Source organism: Sordaria macrospora, chromosome 6 (genome assembly GCF_033870435.1).
Source record: "Sordaria macrospora chromosome 6, complete sequence".
In the NCBI taxonomy this organism is placed as follows: Eukaryota; Fungi; Ascomycota; class Sordariomycetes; order Sordariales; family Sordariaceae; genus Sordaria; species Sordaria macrospora.
The window spans coordinates 1,515,136-1,537,756 of NC_089376.1; the positions used below are offsets into that span (position 1 = coordinate 1,515,136).

The following is a 22,621-nucleotide window of genomic DNA, read 5'->3' on the forward strand; positions in this document are numbered from 1 at the left end:
CGTGTCATGAGATGCATGGCTTGATCGCCACGAGGGACGTAGAGAGACTTGAGCATGCATGATATGGCTCTGACGGTGCAAGAAACCCGAGACCGCACAATGTGCCGAGTAATCAGAACGTCCTTGAGCTTCAACATATGCTCCCGTCCCCAGTTGTTCCATCGTCCAGCTTTCCCTTTAGACCCTGAGCAGAGCGGCACGAAAGGAGCCGAGCTCCATCAAGCCCTCCGTTACGCCAAATTCCTGATTGCATCATTCGATGGTTCCCTCCCTGGTGTATTCATCCACGTCGCCATGTCGCTGCTGTCGGTGTGCCTTGAACGTTCTGGTGAGATCAAGTTGCAAAGCGGCGTGGTCGAGAGGACGAGGAACCGAACATGGCCGTGCTGATACGAAACAGCAGTCGACGTCGAGAAGGACTGGTCGAAAGAAACAAGCCATGCCGGGCTGAGACAAGTGATATCGGTCGTAAAGTCCCTAGAATTAGTGAAGAGATCTCGAATATCAAAGGTAGACAGCAAGCAGGTGGCACAGGGACAAGTGTGTTGTTCATCAACAGGTGCTCATTATTGGTAGACTACTATTGGCCTGGTAACCCTTTTTGTTCGAAAGAACCCATGCCATTCCGATTCCGTTTTGTGTATCCGGTGGTTGCCAGTTCCTTTGCTCCTATGCAAAAAAGGGCCATGTTATGATATCATGTGCCTTTCGGCCTTGTGTTCAATCCATATACCCCCCAGAAAACCGGAATGCCGACCAACGCAGAAACGCCTGTTAACCCCGAAGCTGGTTTGTCGCAAGGAAGCTAGTAAGGTCGCCTAATTTAGGCGGTGGTCTTACCACCCTGGGTAGGGGTGACCTTCTTGCCGTCCTTGTTGTAGCGGACGCGCGGAGGAGGAGCGCGGTTGCGGCGACCGACGCGCGAGCGGACACTATAATCATCATGTCAGTTTGGGACGGGGGATACTTGTTTGTATAGAGTTTTGGCGGGAGCAGAGGTTCGACCAAGGTTCATCTCAGCCGCCCACGTCGCTTTGGAAGCGAACGTGGCTGTCCCCGCCGGGCGGACAAACGTACCGGACAATCTTGCCGTGAATGGCGCAAGAGACGCAGTACTGCAGCTTGAGGTACATCTTGGGAACCGTGTACTCAGCGAACACCGAGGCATCCGAGATATCACCTGTAGAGGGGCAGGACGTGGTCAGCAAATATTTCTTGATCAAACCGGTGGCATCGCCGTCGACGTACGGATGGCAGCGGACTCAACCATGTTGCGGATGGTGAATCTCTTGATGGCCTTGTCCTTGGGAGTGCATCGCGAGCAGTTGGAGCAGCGGATGGGCTTGACGTGGCCGCGGCCCTTCTTGTTGCGGCCGTTGTTCTTTCTCTTCTTGACCATCTTGGCGGTGTCTTGAGGATACGGTTCTCAAGATGTTGCTGTCGATTGGAAGGACGGAGAAGAGAAGTTCAAGATTTCGATAAAAGGCAGGACGTGCAAAAGTACGACGGGCGGAGCGTGCGCCAAGCTTGTGTGGGGCCCACAATTTGGCACCAATGGTCTGTGCACCACACAAGTGGGTGCTTGTGCTGCAAGTGCTGCAAGTGCTGGCCAGTGCCAGAGGGCTTCAACCCACGTGAATTGCCGCTTGGCCCCAGGGCTACCGCTCCCAGAAACCCTAAGGTCTGCTTGCTGTGTGCGAGCCGCCTGCCCAAGTCAGCTGACTCCGCTTTTGTGTGGGGCACGGTTGACAAAAGAAATCCGCCTTTCGCGGCCGCCTTCAAATCCCGACTTCTTTTTCTTCCTCGTCAAGCACCTTCACACCGTCTACAGATTGCTGAGGAAGACATTGTGTCTAGGTACGTCTGCACGATGCTGTGATGAATCGTGGTGCTGTGCTCGGCTTCTACACCCATCTTTTTTGATACCCCCCCCTTGTTGTTATTCACAAGTCGATATTTTCCATGATCGCTTTGCTGGGGATTTCTCCTGCGGGCGGGAGGAAGGGAAGATACACGATATTCACGCTTCGGCGCTTCCCATCACAATCCCACCCCCAGTCAAACACTTGCGCGTTTTAGCCGGGCGCAGCATCACGAGGAAATCGCAGAAATCGCATCTCCTCTCCCCTGCTGTGTCTCTGTCTCTCTAACACTTCCTTACCACTTCTCAGTAGGCAATCATGCAGATCTTCGTGAAGACCCTCACGGGCAAGACTATCACCCTCGAGGTGGAGTCTAGCGACACCATCGACAATGTCAAGCAGAAGATCCAGGACAAGGAGGGCATCCCCCCTGACCAGCAGCGCCTGATCTTCGCCGGCAAGCAGCTCGAGGATGGCCGCACCCTCTCCGACTACAACATCCAGAAGGAGAGCACCCTCCACTTGGTGCTTCGCCTCCGTGGTGGTGGCAAGAAGAGAAAAAAGAAGGTCTACACCACCCCCAAGAAGATCAAGCACAAGCGCAAAAAGACCAAACTCGCTGTGCTCAAGTACTACAAGGTCGACTCCGATGGCAAGATCGAGCGTCTTCGCCGCGAGTGCCCCAACGAGACCGTGAGTTACCACCTCATCTCTCAGCAATGTCCATCATTCGCTAACCCAACATCTACAGTGCGGTGCCGGTGTCTTCATGGCTGCCATGCAGGATCGTCAGTACTGCGGTCGCTGCCACCTCACCTACGTCTTCGAGAAGAGCTCTTAAATTGCTGGAAAGCTTAAGGGCATGATCCGGGACGGGGAATGACAATACCACATCTCGCTATGATTGGGACTACATGTATGGGCGTTTTGAGCGGACATCAGGTTACCTTTGACTGGCGAGGGAAAGCAAAAATGGGAATGGCATGACCGACTTGACCGAATACTTGTCTCTCCTCAATTCGATGCTGCATGTGATTGTGATTGTGTTCATTGGCATTGGCACTACTACAAGACCCGATCGCATACGCTACTCAGCATACCGACATCGACATCCACGACTACGATCTAATTCCCCGGAAAGCCTTCGCGCAAGTTGTCGTACTTGGTTTCCGGGTACTCGATGCAGTTCTCGTCCCAACGCAACGCCCCCACGCCGCCGAAACCCTCGACGACAGTACCAATCAAGCTATCCGGGCCTTCCTTATCAGCACTGCTCTCCCACCACATGCCACCGCCGAGGCCTCTTTCCCGGATATACTCGGCCTTCATCATGGCCATGCCAGGCGTATCGTAGCTCACCAGCGTCTTGGTGTCTGGTTGATAGCAATACGTGGCGCCAGACTCGTAATCAATGCGCTCCTCGGCTCCCTCCAACGGCAACTTCTTGTAGTCATGCACGCCGTTCTCCCACGTCCCTTCGCCCACACCACTATACGGCTGCCCCAGTCCCTCGGTGCCCTGGAACGCGCGCCCATACAGCGGCATGCCCAAGACAAGCTTATCAGGCGCCACGCCCGTCGACAGGTAATACTCGACGGCGCGCTGGGTGCTGAAGGGCGTAGCGGCCGGGTTGCTGTTGCAGTGGAACAGGTTGGCCTGGTGGCCCGATACCTGGTCCCACGAGCCCGCGTAGTCGTACGCCATCAGGTTCCAGAAGTCCAGGTACTGGTCCATGCCCGGGAGGTCCATCTTCTCGTAGTTCTGCGGGCCGGCGGGGCAGGCGACGCTCATCTCGAAGTGCGGGTTGCCGGGCACGGTGGAGGCGTAGTCGTCCAGGGCGGAGCGGCAGGCGGCCAGCAGGGAGACGAAGTCGGCGGCTTCTTCGGGGGTTTGAGGGTATTCCCAGTCGATGTCGAGGCCGTCGAAGCCGAGATTTTTGACCTTTTTGGGTTTGTAGTGTTAGTTTATACGTTTTCCCAGATGTAGTAGTGAGAGACGGGGAATCGGTTAATGGGTAATGAGGCACATAAGGAACCGAAGTTGAAGATGGACAGAAAAAGAACGTACAAGCTCAACAGCACTCTCAGCAAACTTTGCTCTCCCCTCTTCTTTACTGGCCGGCTCCTTGAAGTTGCTGCTGTACGTCCACCCGCCGATCGACAGCAGCACCTTGAGGTTGCGGTTGCGCCGCTTGAGCAGGTTCAGCTGCTTCAGGCACCCGTACAGGTTCGTGCCGCTGTCATTCCAGCTGTCGTTCTCCCAGTGGATGTCCGTGTCCGCCCACTGGTCCGTCAGGTAGACCTCGCCCGACTCGGGCCGCACGTTGGCGAACGAGTACAAAATGTGCGTCAGCTTCTCGACAGGCAGGTCTTGGGGCCGGTGCTTGCGGCCATAGATAGCCCAGTTGACAAAGTAGGCTACGGTGCGGTAGCCGGTGGAATCTGGACCGCCTCCCATGGTTGTTGATGTTGGTTGTTCTTGTTCAGTTGTTGTGGTGGTGGTAAGAATGGGTGTTGTAGTTTCCGTGGATGGAGTGACGGAGGATATGGATGTCGGTCCTTCAGGTTGATCCACAGAAGAGATGGTGGTTGTGACTGTTTCCGTAACAGTTTCTGTGATGGTGGTAGTTGCTGTTACCACTGTACTCCAAGGCGAAGAAGGACTCGGAGGAGGAGGAGGATGTTGATGTCCAAAGTAATGCTGGTTCAACAAGGTAAAGTTGAAAGCGTAAGAGGGTATCGGGGAGAAAAGGAAGAGGACGACGAGGCTTATAAGGAACAAAGCGGCGGGCTTAAAAACCGCGGTTCTAGTATTACTCCGAGGCCCTGATGATGGCATATGGCATATGGCACAAACACAGCCTTCTTTCTTTTTTGGGGATTTCTAGGATTGCTTGTACAGAAAGCGATGACCGGACCCAATGGCACGGATAGGATTCGATGGAGATGGATCTCAATGCGTCTCGGCAGCCGGCTTGGCGTGGCCCGGAACGGTGATTCTGGGGTTAAGTGGACGAAGGGGGATGTCGAAGAGGGGCTGAATGCTCGGAGAGGTGGGGTTTGTCGGTTGGTTGATTGGAGTTTCCTGTGACTGTTGTTTGGCGATGCCGAATTGCGCCTCGTTTTGATGGTCTGGTTCCTGTAGTATAGTCGAGGTAGTGTAGTCTGTTTGAAAAGAAGGGCTGCCCTGAATGTTATCACAGGCAAGAAATCAATTCACATAAGTTAGATGAATGGCAAATGTTACTGCCAACACATCCTCCGTTCCTGGCCACCAAGGACCTGACCGGGTTATTGATTCGATGCCCTGGTTTGACTATGTTTGGGACCTGGTAGGGTTGAGTCCTCGTGCCGTGACGACTGATGATCATGAAGCATGGCATGTCATATCAAGCAGCAATGAGTGAAACGAAACATGACGGATGATTGAGACAACATGGGCTAGCAAGGGTCCAAGGCTCGGCACTGCTACGCCACTTGTCTCCGCAAAAAGGACCCAGTCGTGCAAGTGGCTGAGAGGCCTCAAAGTGGATCCACAGATGACGACGACCCAAACTTTGGGAAACCAAACAACGAACGGGATGCACAAGCTATCACCAAGTCGAATCGACGACATGTGCCCATGCTCTGGGTTTTGGAGACGACAAGCTCGAGAAGCCGCGGCGATATGACGTGACACACAGTCATTTTTCACAAAGCTGTCGGGAGGTGTTCATTACAGATATGATGGACCTACCGACTTCAGCTCAGCTGCTTCGTTCAATCTTTGGCTTTAGAGGGATGAGCAGCGAGAAGGAGGGAGAATAGCCCGGCGTTAAACAGGGAATGCGTCATCGTCATCCAGCCAAACAGTTGGGCATCCAAGAACGCGTTCCTTCTCCGAACTGTCAGCAACTGAATAAGCTCATCTGCGCTGCATCCAGTCGTCTCTTAGGGATTCCAAGGAGTGGATTTTTTTGAAGCAATGGATTTCTCTCCTACAAAGATATCCCGAAGGGGCGTGCCATAGGTAGACTTGGGAACCCGTATCTTTGATCAATGCACAAAACTCATCGTCAGAAGGCTGTTACCGAATAAACTCGGGAAATTGGCAATACACCTTCCCTCTTAGAGCGTCCGACAGTATACACAAGAGGCAGCATACAGAATGTGCCCTGTACCAGTTGCTTTCGGCAGCCGTCAAGGAGCAAGTGGGTGGTTGTTGGACATCTTGAATCCTGCGTTGCTTCCGCATATGGACATGCCGTCGGATAACCGATATCATGGTCAGAATTCTGAACTCCCAAAACATGCCTCTGGTGCATAAACACCACCGGGCAGCAGGCGGCATTGCAGCAGCTGCGGCAATCTTGAAAGAACGAAAGTGTCCTTGGAATGATTCTTGGAATGCGACTGGCCAACTCCTTCTTTCCTTTTCCTGTCGCACTTGCTAAGTTCCCTCCAAGTCAGCAAAGAGAGAAAGACCACACCACGTCTCGTCAGGAAAGTTCAGTCAGAGAGTCGGACCAGAGAGACGACAACCTAGAAGAGAGACGGAAAACAACAGTAAGTTTATTCCAACCATCCAACCACATCAACATCCTCAAAGAACAGCAATATTGCCCGCCCAACATACCAGACAAGAACCTAGGGCCCCAGTCCCCGCATATCACCTTAACTGTATCTTACACTAATATCGTCCAAGAGGGACCATTAGCAAATAACCACCCCAAAATGACTACCGAGAACGAAGAGCCCCAATCGCATCAAAAGCAGACCGTTCCAATGCCGACGGAAAAGGACAAGTCATCGGTCTCAACCCCTGCAGCCGCCGTTCAGAAGGGCCTGCCGGCACTCAAAACACCTGAGTCGAACATTCGCCCGGTCATTTTGGAGGTTGCTCGTCCACGGCGTCATCGAAAGAAGACACGACCCGCCCAGGCCACAAAGGGGTCTTCCTCATTGTTTGCCTCTAAGAGCGGAAACTCCACGGACTCCTCAGACAAGGTCAGTCGGTTTATTTTCTCTTTTCGCCTTTGTTTGTCGTATCCCCCTCCTTGCTTTGCCAACAGAATGAGGCCTCCAACCTTGATATACCTGCCAGGTGGTTTGGAAGAGGACGCTGTCGTGTTTAAATAGACCGGAGGCACCACTTGGTCTATGACGGCAAGACTCGACCCGAACGGAGATGAAGGAGATGCCACCATGCAAAGAAGGCATCGAAAGCCATCATTTGCAAAGTCCGGCAAAGATCAGACAGATCTGGGTTGGGAGGAAAGCGCAAGGAAGACACGCTGGATCTGTTGTTTTGAGCACAATCGATCCCTTTCGTTCTCCCCTATACCACTTCCAAAAAAAAAAAAAAAAAAAAAAAAAAAAAAAAGAGGAAAACGCTAACACTCAAACCCCCTTCCTAGCCCCTTGCAAGGTCCCAGAGCAGTACTCAAACCCGCAATGCCCGCTCCAGCAAGTCAGCGGAGTCTTCCGCATCCCAACCATCCAAGGCTGGCAAGGCCTCCCGCTCCCAGTCCGCCCGACCATCCAAGGCTGGTAAGTCTTCCCAGAAAGCGAAAGCTCACAAGTCGACGTCGAAAGGGAAGCAACCAGAAGAACCGAAGAAGCCGAAATTCGACGGCCGCTTAGTCCGCTCCGTCACGGCCAGCTGCGGCTGCTTGTACATGGTCGAGTGCAGAAAGAGCTTGTACCCTTCACACAACGACCTCCACGAAGCGGGCTTCCCCTTGAAAGGTCGCTGTCAGCGGTGCCACGTCCTTGTTACTGAGATCCGGATCAATGAGGAGAACGGGAAGGCGGAGGTTACGGAGATTGTTCTGCCTGGTGGTGGGGAGGAGAGAAGGCATGGTGGTTTCGAGGACGTGCAGGAGGCGGTGGATATTCACATTGATGATGATGATGAGGACAAGGATGAGTCTGATCATGGGGAGTCGTCTTTTGAAGCTGCATCGCAGTTGTAGGGCGATGGCGATGACGATGGCGGTGGCCGTGGTGCCGACAAGATTTTGGAAGTCCCGAAGAAGACGTTGGCGGAGCAGATATTGCAAGTCGAAGACATGACGATGGAAGACCGAAAGAAGACGTTGTTGGAAGCCCAAAAGAAGATGAAGGAAATTGTGATTATTGATGACGGGAGTTAGTGATGAGCGTCGACGGATTCCCGCCGTCTGCCTGCCGCAATTCCCTCTTGGGTAGGTAATTAATTTTTTTCTTCTTCCGGGGGGGGGGGGGGGAGTTTGGTTTGTTTACGGTCAGGAAGAAGACGATGGATTGGTTGGTTTAGGTGACGAGGTGGATGGATGGAGAGGAGTCCTCAGGGCGGTGGCGGTTCCAGGGAAGACCGACCATAAAAAAAAAAGGGATCAAGGGACTCGCAATCACTTCGACTTAACTCGATCATCGCCAGGCGAACAAAAGAGCGGGGAGACGGACAGGGGAAAATTACGGTTGTTGTATACGAGTAACGACCCCCAAAGCGTTTTCAGGGTTTCAATCTGTGTTTTTATCATCTCCTGGACAAGTCAAGGAATGATCATATGGTGGAAAGGGTGGCGTATATTGGGCCGGAGAAGTTGGAGTGTACACAGCATCTTCAACCAGTACTCTCATCTGCCATTCTTGGCTAGCTAGCGAACGTCCGTAGTAGGTACTCTGTAGTATTCGACGGATAATGTTAAACTCATCGATTGCTTATCCACATACCTACCTATGTACTTGGTCACGATCATCGAGCGTGCCCTCGTCCGAGAGCTGGAAGCTGAAAGCTACAACAAAACAGTGGACATGCCTATTAGATATGAAGCGATAAGCATCATCATCCAACGTGTCACATTCCAGCACCACCTACCCACCCGTACCTACTGTACAATCTCGGAGCGTTCCTTTTCAGAAATCCGTTGCTCGATGACAGACGTACCTAAGCTATGCATAAGTACAGCAGGGTGGGTGCCTTGGTTTGGGTCCTAGTCTACAGCCTAAAGAGATTCGAACAGTTTGCAATCAGTGCCTGAGATTCCCTCAAGCGCACATATTATAGCTGATTTTTATCCATGGGACGAAGTTGGAACGGTCGCCCCAGGATTTGCATGCTGCAGTTGGTATGAATTACCGCATAATTTTGGTCAACGTATTTTGAGGGTTCAAGGCGCAAATGGCCGAGTATACCAGTGTGAAACCAGTAGGATTAGCTTTGGGGTTTAGGTTATGGCAGAGTTTCTTTGGACCCTGAAAATACGTTGACCGGAATTATACGGTAGTTTACAACCTCGTTTGACCCTCAAATTGTAACTGCAGATAAGCGCGCTGCATTACCATACCTTACATGACAGGACTGTGCTGCAATTAGCGGATGCTTGGAAGTAGGAGCACGTGAGCATTCAGCAGGAAGTGCGGGGGACAGGGCATTGACATTCACGTCCTCTTCCAACAAATATCACAAGCAGCTAATGATGCGATCTTTCACCTACCTACCATCGAGACACTCGACGAGAACATGAACACCATTACACGCCTCGAAGCAAAAGAGGGTCTACAAACAAATGACAAGCCGATGGATTCAACCGAATTTAAGAGACTCACGTCGTGGTTCGTCTGCTTGTCCCTTTTGTTCCCAACCACTCCCGGTTGGTTCTCGACATCACTCAGCTGAGCCTTGCCCCAGGTTCTATATTAGATAGCAAAGCCAACCAACCCACTCCCACCAGTACTCCTACTTCTACAGGAAATACGTGTTCTAAGCACCGTACTATCCTGGCTTCTCGTCCACCGCATCCATTCTCGACCGCGGATTTTTGCTCTTGTGCTGTTGTTACGAACGTCGCCAATATGACCCGTGTCAAAATGACTTCATCAGCCTGTGGTGGCTATGGCCAAACTAGCTAACAGCACCGATCACTGCGTTGCCGTCGTCTTAAAGCCGACCACAGACGGCAGCTTGGTCGACGGCCACCGTATTATCAAAAGTCGTTGTCAAAATGTATGCAAATAGAGTGGAAGAGAAGCCATATAATTCAATTGAACTAGTGTAGATCTACGATGTGACTGCTTCCTTTTATATCCGCTTACTTTATCTACTCTTGAAACACCCTTATCTACCCAAGTACCAGTACCTTGTAAAGCTCTACTTACAAGGCTAATAAAGTTTAATACTATAAAGGTTTACAATGGTTACTACTCCTCTTTAATAAATATAAATAATATTAAAACTCTCACTTATTTATTACTGTGACGAACGGCAGTCTGATCTGCTTAAATGAGATAGCTGAAGGTAGAACTATCAGTAGACGTTCGGTAAAGCCAAAAGGTTCACAACAAGTATGCTCCTAATACTGGTCTCGGTGATAATGATCTATTGACTACTGTCGAACTATCTAACAATCTGAGTTCTCCCGTAGTCCCTTTATACCTGCTCGCCCTCTGCGAGATATCTGTTTCCGGATGCTCTGCTGAGCCCCATAGGTCTATCTAATAAGTGTTGGCTCACTGTGAGCCACTGCGCCTGTGAGCGCCTGCATGTGCCATTGGATCCTATGTCGTCCCTGATAGGCTGTGTTGTTTGTCCGATATGGGGCAGCCGGGTCCCAATGGTCTGGTTGTCCTTTGTGTCACTTAAGTTCGTAACAAGAAGCTATATCATTCAGTTAAACTAGTGTAAATCTACGATGTAACTGCTTCCTTTTATATCCGCTTGTCTTGTCCACCCTTGAGACACCCTTATCTACCCAAGTACCAGTACCTTGTAAGGCTCTACTCACAAAGCTAATGAGGCTCAACACCATGAGGGTTCATGATATTTGCCAGTCGTTAACACCGCACCGTCGACGAGTCTCGAAGCTTTAGCAGCCCTTGCCCATGCCCACATTCTTCCTTCTACCGTCCTGCTCTTCTAATTTGGTACCTCCTGTCCACCGCAGGCCCCACGGCGATTGTAATCCGGCTCTCACCGCTCTTCGAGGAGGACTTTACGACCGGACTTTGGCGCTACACAAAGGGCACCATCCTAGTATATTGTCTTTATAGTGCAGGGTCAACTGTTTCCTGAGACGAGGTGGAAACTCGGAATACTGAGGTTGATGGCCAGAAGCGGCAGAGCAGCCGCGCAGTCGGCAAGCAAGAAGATGGGAGAAGCTGTGGGATATGCCAGGGGGATACGTTGGCTACCGATATGCTGTGAAACATGTCTATGCCATCTTTGGCTACTCTTCTAGCGAGATTGACTAGTTGGCACTCGAGTTTAGGGGAGTACAACAACAACCTCGTTTTTCGTGCGCGCTTGATGGGAGCCCGGATATCCATCGAGGAGTACGTTTCCAAGCTGTGGGGATCTGGCTTTTCGTTACTCCGATCAACGTCTATGTCTCACAGCTCTTCACGACCAGATGGTATGGTTTCTGGAAGTCGAAAATGTGAATCGGTTTCACATCTTTCCCCTCCGATGCTGGCCGGTCCCACGATGCGGACCAAGTCTCTTAGCACATCATACTCCGGAAACACTTATGGGCCGGGTGTGTAGTGTCGCAGCTTGTCCATGCTAGCAGCCAGGCCAATCCTTTCTGGTGCCTTTGTGGTGGGATTCATGTTGCCAACCCCATGATGTGTCAATTGTTGACAACGCCCAGGTTTCGTCGATATGAAATCCCAACCAGCGTCGTCGGCCAAATTTGTTCAGATTCTCGTTCATTGTGGAGCGAAAGCGGAACAATATGGAACCTTTCGCCTGGGAACTATTCCTTTATCATGCACCGGAAAAGCATCAAACGTCCAGTTTGAAGGGCCAGGCTTCTGCGGTATCTTCTTCGACAATCATGTCTTTCTCCTGTTTGAGGTCACCGGCATAGTTGAAAATCTGGTCAGTCTCATAAATGTCGTCTTCCATCACGCGATAAAGGACCTCCGAAGCCTTGCCCTGGATGTTCACGGATTTGACCTGAAGCTCTCTTCCCAACAGTTGGAAGAGGTAGCCCTGAATATTAGTTAATGTTAGTGTGGATCACAAAAGCTTTGAGATGGGGATGATGACGTACAGCACCGGGATAGCCAAACTTGATAGGGAACCACACAGTTTCTCCATCGAGCTCCGTGAGGGCTTCGAGGACAGGGAGATAGAGCTTTTCTGCGTCAACACGCAGTCCTACCTCGCTGCGAATCAGGCGATGGAAGTTGTACTCGATTCTCTGCAGCGTGTCTGGAGGCAAAGGTCGCTTTACCACTGGGCTGAGAATGTCGTAGAGGTGGAAGACTTCCATCTCGTGAGCAAGCTCGAGCGGAGTCAAGTTGGGAAAACTGAACTCGGAGCTTCTTGTTCGGAGTGTTTCTGTTCCTGTCAACAATCATGATACGAGAAAGATCGATACAAAGTGATATGGACGACTTACTGAAAGCTCCATACTCTAGCAAGCGCTCAACGACATGGACTGGCGCATGGTGGTAGACTGCCTGGTGAAGAGGAGTCCACATTGAGAGGTTGTGATACTGCGATCGCTCTTCTGTGTTGTCGTACGTCTCAGCCCATTGTTTCCCCCTCCACTTGGTTCAAAGTATGTTCACTTACTCATTCGCGGCGCATTCCCCCAGAGTTCGCCAAAAGTTTGAAACCCTTCCTCGAACTTATTGAAGACAACTTCCCAGTCACCCCAGTACACGGCTTCGGATAATTTGTCTCGCATCTGGAGATACTCCGGAGAGTGGTGATCGGTTATGGTATGCCCAAGCCAGGTCCGGACCCTAGTTGCGGGCTCTTCTGAGCTGTTCCGTAATGTAGAGACATCGGAGAAGCGCTCCTCCGATTCCTGGCAAAATGCAACTGTGATCTCAGAACGTTCGTCAGATGACCTGGTGAGCTTCTGCAGCTCCTGTTGGGTTCGAAGTGAGGTTAACCTGTTAACGGTTGTTAGCGACAAACGTTTACTCGCCAGAAACATGGCCATGACTTACGAGTTGAGCATCATGTACGAGTTGGTAACCTCCTTCTCCTGTTCCGCCAGTTTGCGAACGAGTTCCTCAACCTTTGAGTGGCTCATTGACCATCTCAACCGTCTGGCAATACCAAACCGAGATTGACCGTTGGCAATGGTTGATGCCTCTTGGACCAGATCTTCCAGAGTTCGGTTGAGCCCATCACAGGCGGTGATGAAGCCTGCAGCAATACCGGGGTCAGTCGATTTTCGAAGCTCGATGAGCGTCATCTTCATGAGTTCGATGCGGTTTCTTGTTCGTCCGACCAGGTTCAGGATCTTGTTGAGATCCTCCCTTGCTTCTTTGACCGTCACATAGAATCTTTTGAGGACAACGATGGCCTTGATGCAGAGGGTGAGGGACTCGGTTGCGACGGCAATGCCAGTGAGTACTTCGGCCATGATGTTGCCTTGTGGTCAGCCGTTGGCTGACTTGGTATCTAGACAAGTGATGAGGGTCTTTCGTTACGGTGATAGCTTATGCACGGAAGGGAATACAGGCTGAAAATGGCAAAGACTTCCGTTCATCTTGAGTTCTGGATCGTGGTTGTGGGGTTCTATATGTTCCCACCTGCCTATAAAAGAATTGTGTGCTTGATATCGTGGATGACTGGGGTTCTAGATGAACAGGCCGGCCGAGGCTGTGGCATTTTGGTACCTGGAAATTCGACTTGGTTGCTGTTTTTGTCTGCCTTTCCATGCGGAGTGTCGGGCGTGATGGGTATGGTCATTGGGCTATGCCGCCTATAGGTCGTGCGCCACATTCAATGCTCAAGCGGTTCTGTGACACCCTCCACCTCAGCCCAGGCTTGGCTTGAAAATAAGGTTGGACAGTGAGTCAGGTGCGAGGCTTTTATGCGCAATGAATGCCCAAATAGGGCTGCTTGGCCATCTTCCCAGTCGTCACAGGAGGCATTGATACCGCATTGTGTGGAAGCCTCTTTTTGGTGGGAAGCCCCCGTCTCCTCGTTTCTTTTCACAGCATCACTTCTATCCAACTAGAAGTGTAAGAAACAAATGTACGGCTCTGCTGTTTAGAGCACCCGGAAGGACAGCATTTGACTAAGAAATACCCTAAGGACACTCACCGAAACCTAGGATACAACACGACTTACAAACACAACCATGCCTCGTTTCAAGCCCAGCTCAGCAGCCGCAGCAAGATTCTCGGCACCGCTCGATGCTGTGAACCTCCAGACGCTGAAGTCCGGGTTTTCCGGCCAGGTTGAGCGTGAACGCATGTCCAGACTTCGGAGTAAGATTGAAGAAGTGCGGAATGCTTGGTTGGATAATGACGCATACACGCAGCTTGTCGAGGCAGTACGGAGATGGTGCAAGCCTGAAAGGCTCCCAGAAGAGGTGCGCGAACCACTTGAACGACTCTTGAATGGCTACCGTGACTACGGAGATGTTTCGGTTAGTCGCCCTTCCAATGTCAGCACCAGCAGCAGCAGCGAGCAGTACGACGCCTTGGAGATGTACTGCTCCATCCCCGGGTACGATTACCTCTTTAAACTGGTTAGTGACACTCTCCGAACGGAACACGCTGCTGAAGAGCACCTCCTGGTTGCCACAACACTCATCGAATTCCTGACGATTGACCTGTACAATCTCCGACTGTCTCAACTTGGTGATCCGCGGTATAATAACTTTGAAGGCCTCACTCACCGCGGTATGCCCGTCCACCAGGAAACTGTCCGCTTCTATGAGGACATCATGCGGAGCCCTGACTTGACCTTGCGGGGATTTGCTATCCCGCTGGCCTTGACCTCGACCAGTACCGACCCCAGGGTCATGGAAGACTTCGCTGCAAAGAAGTCACCGGGAACCGGGCGGTTAATGCACATGCACCTTCAAATCCATACGAGAGGCATTGATGGGAGCTTGCTTAGGGCATATCGGAAGCGATACCCAGACAGCGTCGTCACTTCCATCTGTGCCATGCCGGTGGCCAATATTTCGACAGAGCGTGAAAGGGAAATCTTGCTCAGAGGCGCCTTCTTCCAGTTATTGTCTGTCACCACCAAGCGAAACGGAAAGAACGGTGTGCCCAGTGTTCAGGTCATTGTTGTTACAATGAACTCCAATCGCGATCACTCGACCGAATCTTCCTCAAACATCGACGAGAAGAGAGTACAGCGCGAGATCTTTCGTCGACTTGTTGATGCATCCAAGTATCGGGCATGTGCAGAGTTGGCGGCAGAGTTTTCGCCTGAAGACGTGTATGGATACAAGATGTTGGCAGACAGGATGTTGAGCGAGATTCGTGACATGCACGAACTTGACCTGGGAGAACTCGACGAAGGGTCTGCCGGTGTGCATGGCATAGAGAAGGAAGATGTGGCGGTATGGCTGGGTGGAAGATTGGTTAGCAGCTATCCAAGACAGTATGCCCTGCGACGCAAGCAGTGGCACCAAGCGCTGACGAAGAAGGACTGGACTGTGGCTTTGAAGACACTCAACTATGAGTACAGCTGGCGACAATGTGACTGGTATAACACTGGGCCGTTGGATGCCGAGAGCGATGAACTTCCAGCACTCCACATAATTGCTAGCAGCAGGCCACCCGAAGACCAGTACTCTGACGAGTATCGAGCGTGGGAGGAGCTCGTCGAAGGCGCTCAGGCAGATCCCCGTGTGTGGAGTATGTTCTCCCATTTCCCCATGATGCTGTCTCAAACATTAGCTGACTGCGTCGATATGCAGAGACCCTGAAGTCCTTTGGCGGAAAAGCCAAGACCGCACAAGAGAATGCACATAACCAAGAGATGGCGGAGGCATTCAAGCCGGAAATAATGCATCATGTGGATGAGAGAAGGCTCGCTCACCTGGAAGAGCAGCTCCATAGGTTGATGAAGGACACTGCTGGTTCTCTTGTCAGTATCCTGAAACGTCCTTCATTGTTGTGACTTGGCACTGACCCCAGAGGCAGGTCGACCCTTCTCAATTCAGGATGCCACAACTGTCATGTTTGACAGAAATGGAGAACCCAAGACTGTGGATTCCAATACCACACATGTATGGAGTGAGTACCGGGTTTACCTTTGAACATCCCTGGGTGATCTTGTCTGACCAGCTTTTGTGCAGGGTTTCAATGTTGAGTTGCTTCCATCTGAGCAAGCTCTCCGGGTAACAACGATCAGAACCATCGCTGGTCAGATTCTGCCTCAGTCCACTACCCGGATATTGGAATCCACTCCAACGAGCTTCGGAGCTCATAAGGTGGGAGACTTGGTGACAGAAGATATCACCAAGTTGACTGTCCAGTTGAGTATCGTTCCGCTTTTCGAAGAGGCGGTTGAGGTCTAAAAGCACCTTGGGGTCACAGCCATTGTCACGTTGTGCTGCAGTGAGCAAGCAGACTTGGAAGCTCGAATGGGAGTCGGCTATTCGCTGTGTTGGCCAGCGGGGTGTAATATATATATGCGGGGACCCTCCATCAGTGCGCCCTCCATGCTGTCCCGATATCACCCTGTCCTCACGACAGTCAACGTCAGGTTACACTTCCGCGTTGACCGTGCAGAAACATGGGCAGGTGTAGTGTTGTCTGCGCAGCCTAAGCGAGGGGCAGTCAACGACTCAACGAGAGGTATAGGGTGATTTCAAGTGAAGCTTTACGTACCTGTTTGCGGCAAATGGATTCGAAGACTGTCGGTTTTGCCAGATAGCAACGCCCAGTCTGTCAACAATGGCCCTCCGTCAGCACATTGCATAAACAGTATATGGATGAAGTCTTGCAGACCAAGAGAATGGGCTTGCCGACCGGGGACATATCTCATGTCTCCCGTTTGCTGTCAAGCCAGGAGCCATCTTGTGGTTGTGAATGGCTGGCTAACCCGTGGCAGACATTGGACTCTTTGATGGTAACTGAATCAAGGGATTGGATGACGAGCGTCAACAGTAAGGGGTAGGAAGATCAAACATTGGAATGATGCTTCGGGAGATGCAAGCTACTCACCCGGCGGGCAATAGTGCCTGGCTGAGACTGCAGGGGGATTGGAGGGGAACCTGGACCTCGGGTGGCTTGCGGGGAATATTGGCGAGGGTGATGATGTTTGGGGAGAATTCAGGCGACACACTGCAGACGGGATTTTTCGAGCAATTACGGGCCGCTTTCTTCCCGAACGGCTCCTTCCATGAAACCTCCAACAACGGGGACTTGGTTCCTTCCTTCTCTAGTCACGACTCCAGACTCCATGTCTTGGCACAGATTGGAGGCAGTCGTTGTTGCCAAAACGGGAGGCCATTGGCGGGACACTGCGTGAATCCAAACTCGGCTCTTACACAATCTGAACCCGCCAGGGAGGAAACAGAAAAAGTCTTCATGTCCTCCATCTTCCACTGCATTTGCAAAGAGGAAGTCAGGGAAGTCTAGGCCACCTCCCACGCTTTCTAAGCACCACACCCATCCTTTGAGGCTACAATCAAACGACATGGACACCAGCTCAGAAAGACGCATTTTCCTGTCGATCTTTTCTCCATTGGATACCCAACTTTTGTTTGTGTTACATTCTTCTTGAACGTTCTTTATTCTGTCTCCCCGTCTTGGCTTAGTAGACCCTGTATCGTCTTCAACACAGTATCTCTGCGGCCTACCCCTGCTTTCTGGGCACTAGACTTACTCACCTCTTTCCTCGTATCAAAAGCGGCTCCCGAGGTCTTGGATAGGTAGCAGGCCAGGGTAGGACCGCCAGTTACACCGCGTCTTACTTGCATTCGATTAGTGATAGTCACCAGTATGGGAGACGACCAACCACGGTACACACACGATAATGCATACAGCATCGGGACCAATACACGGATTCAGGAAGAAGCTCCAACATATCTGCTGGCAATGATCCGAGAAATGGGACGACCAAAGAGACCCTGAGGGATACGGGAGAGATCTACAGGATGTTTTCCTGATATAAAAGGTCGCCGTTGTGATCTTCCATGAGGCGTTTTTGCTGTCACTCTCGTCTTCAACCCTCGAGAGCTACCGGCATTGTCAACATGCATCTTCCTTCAGCACTTTGGTTGACGGCAGCCCTGTCGACACCCGTGTCGGCCTTGAATCTTCCTCAATGGGGACAAAAGGCCATTGACACGGGTGTGGCTCTTCAAGGCCTCAACACACTGGCTTCGAAGATTGCCTACCAAAGGCTCAATGGAAAATGCAACAAAAATAATGTCAGGGTCAGAAAGGAATGGTAAGTGCTGCCAAAGGGGACAAGATTACCAGTTGTCCAGACTGACACCATGTTGACAGGCGCAACCTTTCCAAATCCGAGAGGCGAGACTACCTCAAGGCCTTCAAGTGTATCTTGGACACTCCCAGTAGTCTTCCTGCAGGCGAAGTTCCCGGCGCTCTCTCTGCCTATGACGACTTCATTTACCTACACTTGAACGTGACACCTATTATTCATAACACGGGTACATTCCTTCCCTGGCACCGCTACTACATCCACGGGTTCGAGCGAGCTCTTCAAAAGTGTGGCTACAAAGGTTCGTTCAAATCCCTTCCATTATTTGATTCCGTTTCCAAACAGACGCCTGGTCTAACCAAAGCCAAACCACAACAGGCCCCTTCGCTTACTGGAACCACGGTCTCGACGTCGACAACCTCCTTGCCTCCCCTATCTTCGACGGTTCTGATACCTCGCTCGGTGGCAACGGCGATCCGCTCCCTCACGGAGACTCAGGCTTCATCTTTCCGGGCTTCACCGAAGTGAATATTATCCCGGCAGGGCCCAACGGCCGCGGTGGTGGTTGCGTAACCAAGGGTCCTCCCGGCATCGCTGGCATGCAGACGCATCTCGGGCCCGTAGCGCTGCCCAAATACGGAGAACCCGGCAACTTGACTACGGCAGAGAATCCGCTGGCTGACAATAAGCGGTGTTTTACGCGTGACTTGAGCGAAGGGTTGGGGAGAAAGTTTGCTACGTTCAGAAACACGACGGATCTTATTCTAAAGAGCAAGAATATTTTCGAGTTCTCGAGTCTGCTGGTGAGTTTCCGTCCACCCAGTCGCTCCAGCCAAGGCTGTCAATACTGATAACAGACAAACTTCCAGCAAGGCGACCCTCGCTACCACCCAGGCACGCTGGGAATTCACTTCACCGGACATTACATGTTCGGTGGTGATCCCGGGGGCGATGGGTTCACCGGACCCGGTGACCCGGCCTTCTGGGTTCATCACGCGCAGCTCGATCGCCTCTGGTGGATCTGGCAGAACTTGGACTTTGGGGACCGGCAGGTGCGCATAGAGCTTACAGGAATTCCCCCCCTCTTGTTTAAAGTATAATGTACTGACTTCTACTGGATTTGCTATACAGGGCGTCTGGGGCACACACACGAACCTCGATTTGCCCCCAAGCGCGAACGTCACGACGGACGAGACAATTGCCATCGGCCCAACAATGCCTGATGTGCAAATAAAGAAGCTGATGGACACTGTCAGCGGCGGCCCCTTTTGCTATGTCTATGAATGAGAGTGTCCAACGATAGATGCATGCAAGTATCGGCTACTTGTTGGATTGGCTTGGGGCTGGCACAGGTAAACACTGGCGGGAAGTTAACAATAGCCCCCTTCAGAGCGTAAAAGACACTCAGTTAGTAGGATATGAGAATGAAAGTGTCATTCGGGTCACAATATGGCACATACGAGGATGGATGTCTAAAATTACATTAACTCTATCTCTTCCCGTGTATGAGGAAGGGTCTAACAAGTATCTGTCTATATGGAGACGTCTATCTCCTTCGTATCGTACTCCTGTGTTGCCTCCGTGCTACTTGGACGCTACATCACGAGATGCATCCCCTGAGAAATGAGCGCCGGCGACTTTCGGCCCTAATAAGACCGACTCCTGCGGTAGCATGTGCCCTCTTTCCTTTTAGTCCACTCTTAAATTAGCAATTACATTAACGTACAAGTACTCGATACGTCGTTCCTGACATCATGCTCTCGATCTTATGGATGCTGGGTTGAAGATTGCTTCCTCTGCAAAGCCATAATACGTGACCCCTCAACGATGTTTCGGTGCATGCTTTGAGCGGACTTCCATTCCGTTTCCTGACCCAACGTATACCATCCCCCACTGGGGGCATAAACTCCCGCCTCCACGTAAGCTTTCTTATACGGCACAAGCTTGCCGATCCATTTCCGTTTAAACACCGTCAAGCCCTTGGGGACCTGACTGGCCTTGCTAAAGATGTGCGTAGTGCTGCCCACAAAATGATCCCAGTTGCCGCACAGCGTGCCCAAAAGCTTCTCGACGTCTGATGATGGGAGACTGGGGTCTCGGAGGAGTCGACGGTCAGGACGCTCCCACGCCCTGGCGAGATAGTAGATGTGTTTGACTGTGCGCTTGAGCAGCGGCATGGTCTCGATCAGTGCCTCGATCTTTCCGCATTCTACTGCCAACGATAGATTGGGCTTACGGTTCGAATGGGCGGCAAGTTGGCTCGGCGTGTGACCAGGACGTTGAATAACGTATCTCTGGAAACCCCGGGGAGACGGAGACAGGTGTCAAGCTCGTGGTCCCGCGTGTTGCATAAAGGACAGCCTTCCATGTCGCCGACTTTAGACGGTGGGCCGAGGCAGTCGACTAATTCGTGGTAAGCGCTTCTACAGCGTCTATTGGCGCAACGCCTGGCAGCAGGCCCGGGACCTCTCAGGTCTTGATGTGAGGTTTCAGAGCCGTATGACTGGTAGCGTGTATGAGTAGCTACAGTCGAGGTGTCGTCGTTACCGCCAGTCGGGCTCATACTGCCCAGCGTCCTCAAAGGAAGTCCTCATGTCTGCGACCTTTTGGGTTGTGGAGCTAGGACCATAGTGTCGGCTACGTCGAGGCCCCGCTTGTTGACACTTTGGTTTGGCTGAGCTGCCGATGTTTGGTGCACCTCTTCTGTCGCACCGATGTCCGGACACTCTTGATCAGCGCCATCTCTCAGCGGCTGGTTGACATCGGCGATTGCGAGGTTGGGTTTCTCGTGCGATTCTTCTGCCTGTTTGGCACGGTAGAACACATCATACTCGCTGGAGAAAGGCTCATGAGCAACATGAGTCAACGGTTTAGCGAAAGGGAATTTGTCGCCAGGGTCGCCAGGGTCACCAGAGCCGGGAGAGTGACCTGCAAGGAGAGCTTGATTGGAAGATGGCAAAAAAAGAAGAAAGAAGTAAATAGTTAAGGAGAGGAGTGTTGTGCGAACAGGACCGCACGTGTTAGGTACTGTAGCCATGCATGTAGCTTCCGAAACGATGTGGGGGAGTTGCGATAAACTTACCTCGCTTCCACAACCTGTACTCCAGCGCATAGAGATGCGCCGCAGTCGACACGCGACTCAGCCCGAGATTGTAAAATCTCATCATGACGTCCTTGGACACCTCAAGGTAGCACTCATGGACACTTGTATATGTCGGGCTTGTCGATGAGTGCGCGTCTGGGTGGGCTATCACCACCAGCTCATTGATGATGCTGTCCATGTCGCGGTCGTCCAACTCCGACAGTGGCGCTGGAACCGAGTTTGGATTCATGCCAGTCTTGGGCTTGTCGGGGAGTGTCGGCGAAGGGTGTGGGCGGTTCTTGCCATGAAAGAGAGAGATGAGGAGGTGGGGTGAAGACGTTGAAGTTTGGAAAGGTACGATGAGGATCAGGTTGAGGGTTGAGATTGGAGGAGAGTGCACAGTAGGCGCAGTAGGTGCGAAGGAAGAAGAGGACTAATTCAAAGCTTTGCAATTGTACCCCGCCTACGGAGAACCAGAGGGAAGGGTTTGCCCCTCGCCCCATGAAGTGAATGGTATGCCGTACCTACTATGGGTGCCAGTACACATTGAGGATGAGCCAATATCAAATCTGATAGCTACCCGGGACCGACACCGTGGTACTTAAGGACGGTGTTTGGGAGCTACAGTCACCAAACAACCGTGGGGTGTGTGACGCAGTTGGCGAAAGAGTAGTTACCTTCCGTCTGACTTCAATCCCTCTTTAGTAGCAGCGGCACGCTCGAACCCAGCCTTGATCGCTTCGAACAACGTTTTTGTCACTCTTTGCCCCCTTTTTTTACCCTCTCAATTTTTTCGACTACGCCCCGTACGCAACCTTCTGCCTTCGCCCATCCATCCATTAATTAGGTAGTATGTCTGCACTTCTGCCTTCTGGTTCATTGGCCTACTGCTTGTATTATTCGTCTCCTCTTCCTTGACTCCAATCGCTGCAGGCTGGGAACGGTCACGGTAACCCTTGGGTAAAGGAAATGTGAACTTAATAGCCAAGTTACCGTCGAGTGATGCGTGCCCGGCACTTTGGTAACTTTCTTTGGAGATATTTATGTCGCGCGTTTGAAGAGTCTTTCACATGTCAGAAGTTAAGGCACGTTACCAAGTACCTACCTAGCCATGCAGACAAGTCCAACACTTCCACTTCGATTTTTTTTGTACAAAGTTCAAAATACGCTCACCGGTCCCATCGAGCTCTCCAAAGAAAAGAAAGAACATATAAAACGAATGAAAAACAAGGGAAGAAACTACCTACAGAAACAACGAAGCAAATCCTGCAAAACTTTTAATTATATTTTCCTGCACGATGGTATCTTCCCGATAACGCATTATTTTGTCCTGAAATCACTTTAGTATGTAGACGACAACAAAAATAACCTTTTTACGTTCCCAAAGCTCACAAGAGACTCAATTAACATCCGAACGTCGAAGTAGCAGTAGAGGTATGCTTCCAACAAAGATCTGCAAACACGCCGTTTCTATCAGAGACCACATACGGCGTGCAAGGTCTGTGACCGCAACAACATTGTAGAAGATGGAACTTAGTTCTGTCTGATT

The 22,621-nt window shown here is 51.5% G+C and overlaps 9 protein-coding genes across 9 annotated transcripts; 4 read left to right on the forward strand and 5 right to left on the reverse strand.

Annotated features, from left to right (window-relative positions):
* Positions 1-544: 544 nt before the first annotated feature.
* SMAC4_06072 (40S ribosomal protein eS26) lies at positions 545-1,571 on the reverse strand. Its single transcript, XM_003349329.2, has 3 exons — positions 1,249-1,571; positions 1,078-1,180; positions 545-932 (listed from the first exon to the last, which is right to left on the reverse strand). Exons 1-3 carry the CDS (start codon positions 1,397-1,399, stop codon positions 824-826), a joined length of 363 nt encoding a protein of 120 aa, XP_003349377.1. The 5' UTR covers positions 1,400-1,571; the 3' UTR covers positions 545-823.
* Positions 1,572-2,171: 600 nt separating this feature from the next.
* SMAC4_06073 (ubiquitin-40S ribosomal protein S31 fusion protein) lies at positions 2,172-2,858 on the forward strand. The gene is made up of 2 exons (XM_003349330.2): positions 2,172-2,555; positions 2,614-2,858. The coding sequence occupies exons 1-2, from the start codon at positions 2,181-2,183 to the stop codon at positions 2,701-2,703; spliced, it is 465 nt and encodes a 154-aa protein (XP_003349378.1). The 5' UTR covers positions 2,172-2,180; the 3' UTR covers positions 2,704-2,858.
* Positions 2,859-2,873: 15 nt separating this feature from the next.
* SMAC4_06074 (uncharacterized protein) lies at positions 2,874-4,700 on the reverse strand (the record flags this gene model as incomplete). The annotated part of the gene is made up of 2 exons (XM_003349331.2): positions 2,874-3,803; positions 3,930-4,700. 2 exons carry the CDS (start codon positions 4,698-4,700, stop codon positions 2,988-2,990), a joined length of 1,587 nt encoding a protein of 528 aa, XP_003349379.2. The 3' UTR covers positions 2,874-2,987.
* Positions 4,701-6,247: 1,547 nt separating this feature from the next.
* On the forward strand, positions 6,248-7,840 carry SMAC4_06075 (uncharacterized protein; the record flags this gene model as incomplete). Its single annotated transcript, XM_003349332.2, has 2 exons — positions 6,248-6,847; positions 7,258-7,840. The coding sequence occupies 2 exons, from the start codon at positions 6,248-6,250 to the stop codon at positions 7,813-7,815; spliced, it is 1,158 nt and encodes a 385-aa protein (XP_003349380.2). The 3' UTR covers positions 7,816-7,840.
* Positions 7,841-10,435: 2,595 nt separating this feature from the next.
* SMAC4_06076 (uncharacterized protein) lies at positions 10,436-13,391 on the reverse strand. Its single transcript, XM_066090384.1, has 5 exons — positions 12,788-13,391; positions 12,405-12,730; positions 12,229-12,339; positions 11,878-12,173; positions 10,436-11,816 (listed from the first exon to the last, which is right to left on the reverse strand). The coding sequence occupies exons 1-5, from the start codon at positions 13,207-13,209 to the stop codon at positions 11,607-11,609; spliced, it is 1,365 nt and encodes a 454-aa protein (XP_065947452.1). The 5' UTR covers positions 13,210-13,391; the 3' UTR covers positions 10,436-11,606.
* Positions 13,392-13,732: 341 nt separating this feature from the next.
* On the forward strand, positions 13,733-16,550 carry SMAC4_06077 (uncharacterized protein). The gene is made up of 4 exons (XM_066090385.1): positions 13,733-15,451; positions 15,514-15,683; positions 15,740-15,832; positions 15,895-16,550. The coding sequence occupies exons 1-4, from the start codon at positions 13,933-13,935 to the stop codon at positions 16,114-16,116; spliced, it is 2,004 nt and encodes a 667-aa protein (XP_065947453.1). The 5' UTR covers positions 13,733-13,932; the 3' UTR covers positions 16,117-16,550.
* A 1,217-nt stretch (positions 16,551-17,767) lies between these two features.
* On the forward strand, positions 17,768-19,644 carry SMAC4_06078 (uncharacterized protein). Its single transcript, XM_024655792.2, has 5 exons — positions 17,768-17,996; positions 18,056-18,291; positions 18,369-18,793; positions 18,860-19,042; positions 19,122-19,644. The coding sequence occupies exons 1-5, from the start codon at positions 17,800-17,802 to the stop codon at positions 19,275-19,277; spliced, it is 1,197 nt and encodes a 398-aa protein (XP_024511622.2). The 5' UTR covers positions 17,768-17,799; the 3' UTR covers positions 19,278-19,644.
* A 20-nt stretch (positions 19,645-19,664) lies between these two features.
* SMAC4_06079 (uncharacterized protein) lies at positions 19,665-20,167 on the reverse strand (the record flags this gene model as incomplete). The annotated part of the gene is made up of 1 exon (XM_003349336.2): positions 19,665-20,167. The coding sequence occupies one exon, from the start codon at positions 20,165-20,167 to the stop codon at positions 19,757-19,759; it is 411 nt and encodes a 136-aa protein (XP_003349384.1). The 3' UTR covers positions 19,665-19,756.
* Positions 20,168-20,580: 413 nt separating this feature from the next.
* Positions 20,581-21,322, reverse strand: SMAC4_06080 (uncharacterized protein; the record flags this gene model as incomplete). The annotated part of the gene is made up of 2 exons (XM_003349337.1): positions 20,581-20,918; positions 21,073-21,322. The coding sequence occupies 2 exons, from the start codon at positions 21,320-21,322 to the stop codon at positions 20,581-20,583; spliced, it is 588 nt and encodes a 195-aa protein (XP_003349385.1).
* Between the last annotated feature and the right edge of the window lie 1,299 nt (positions 21,323-22,621).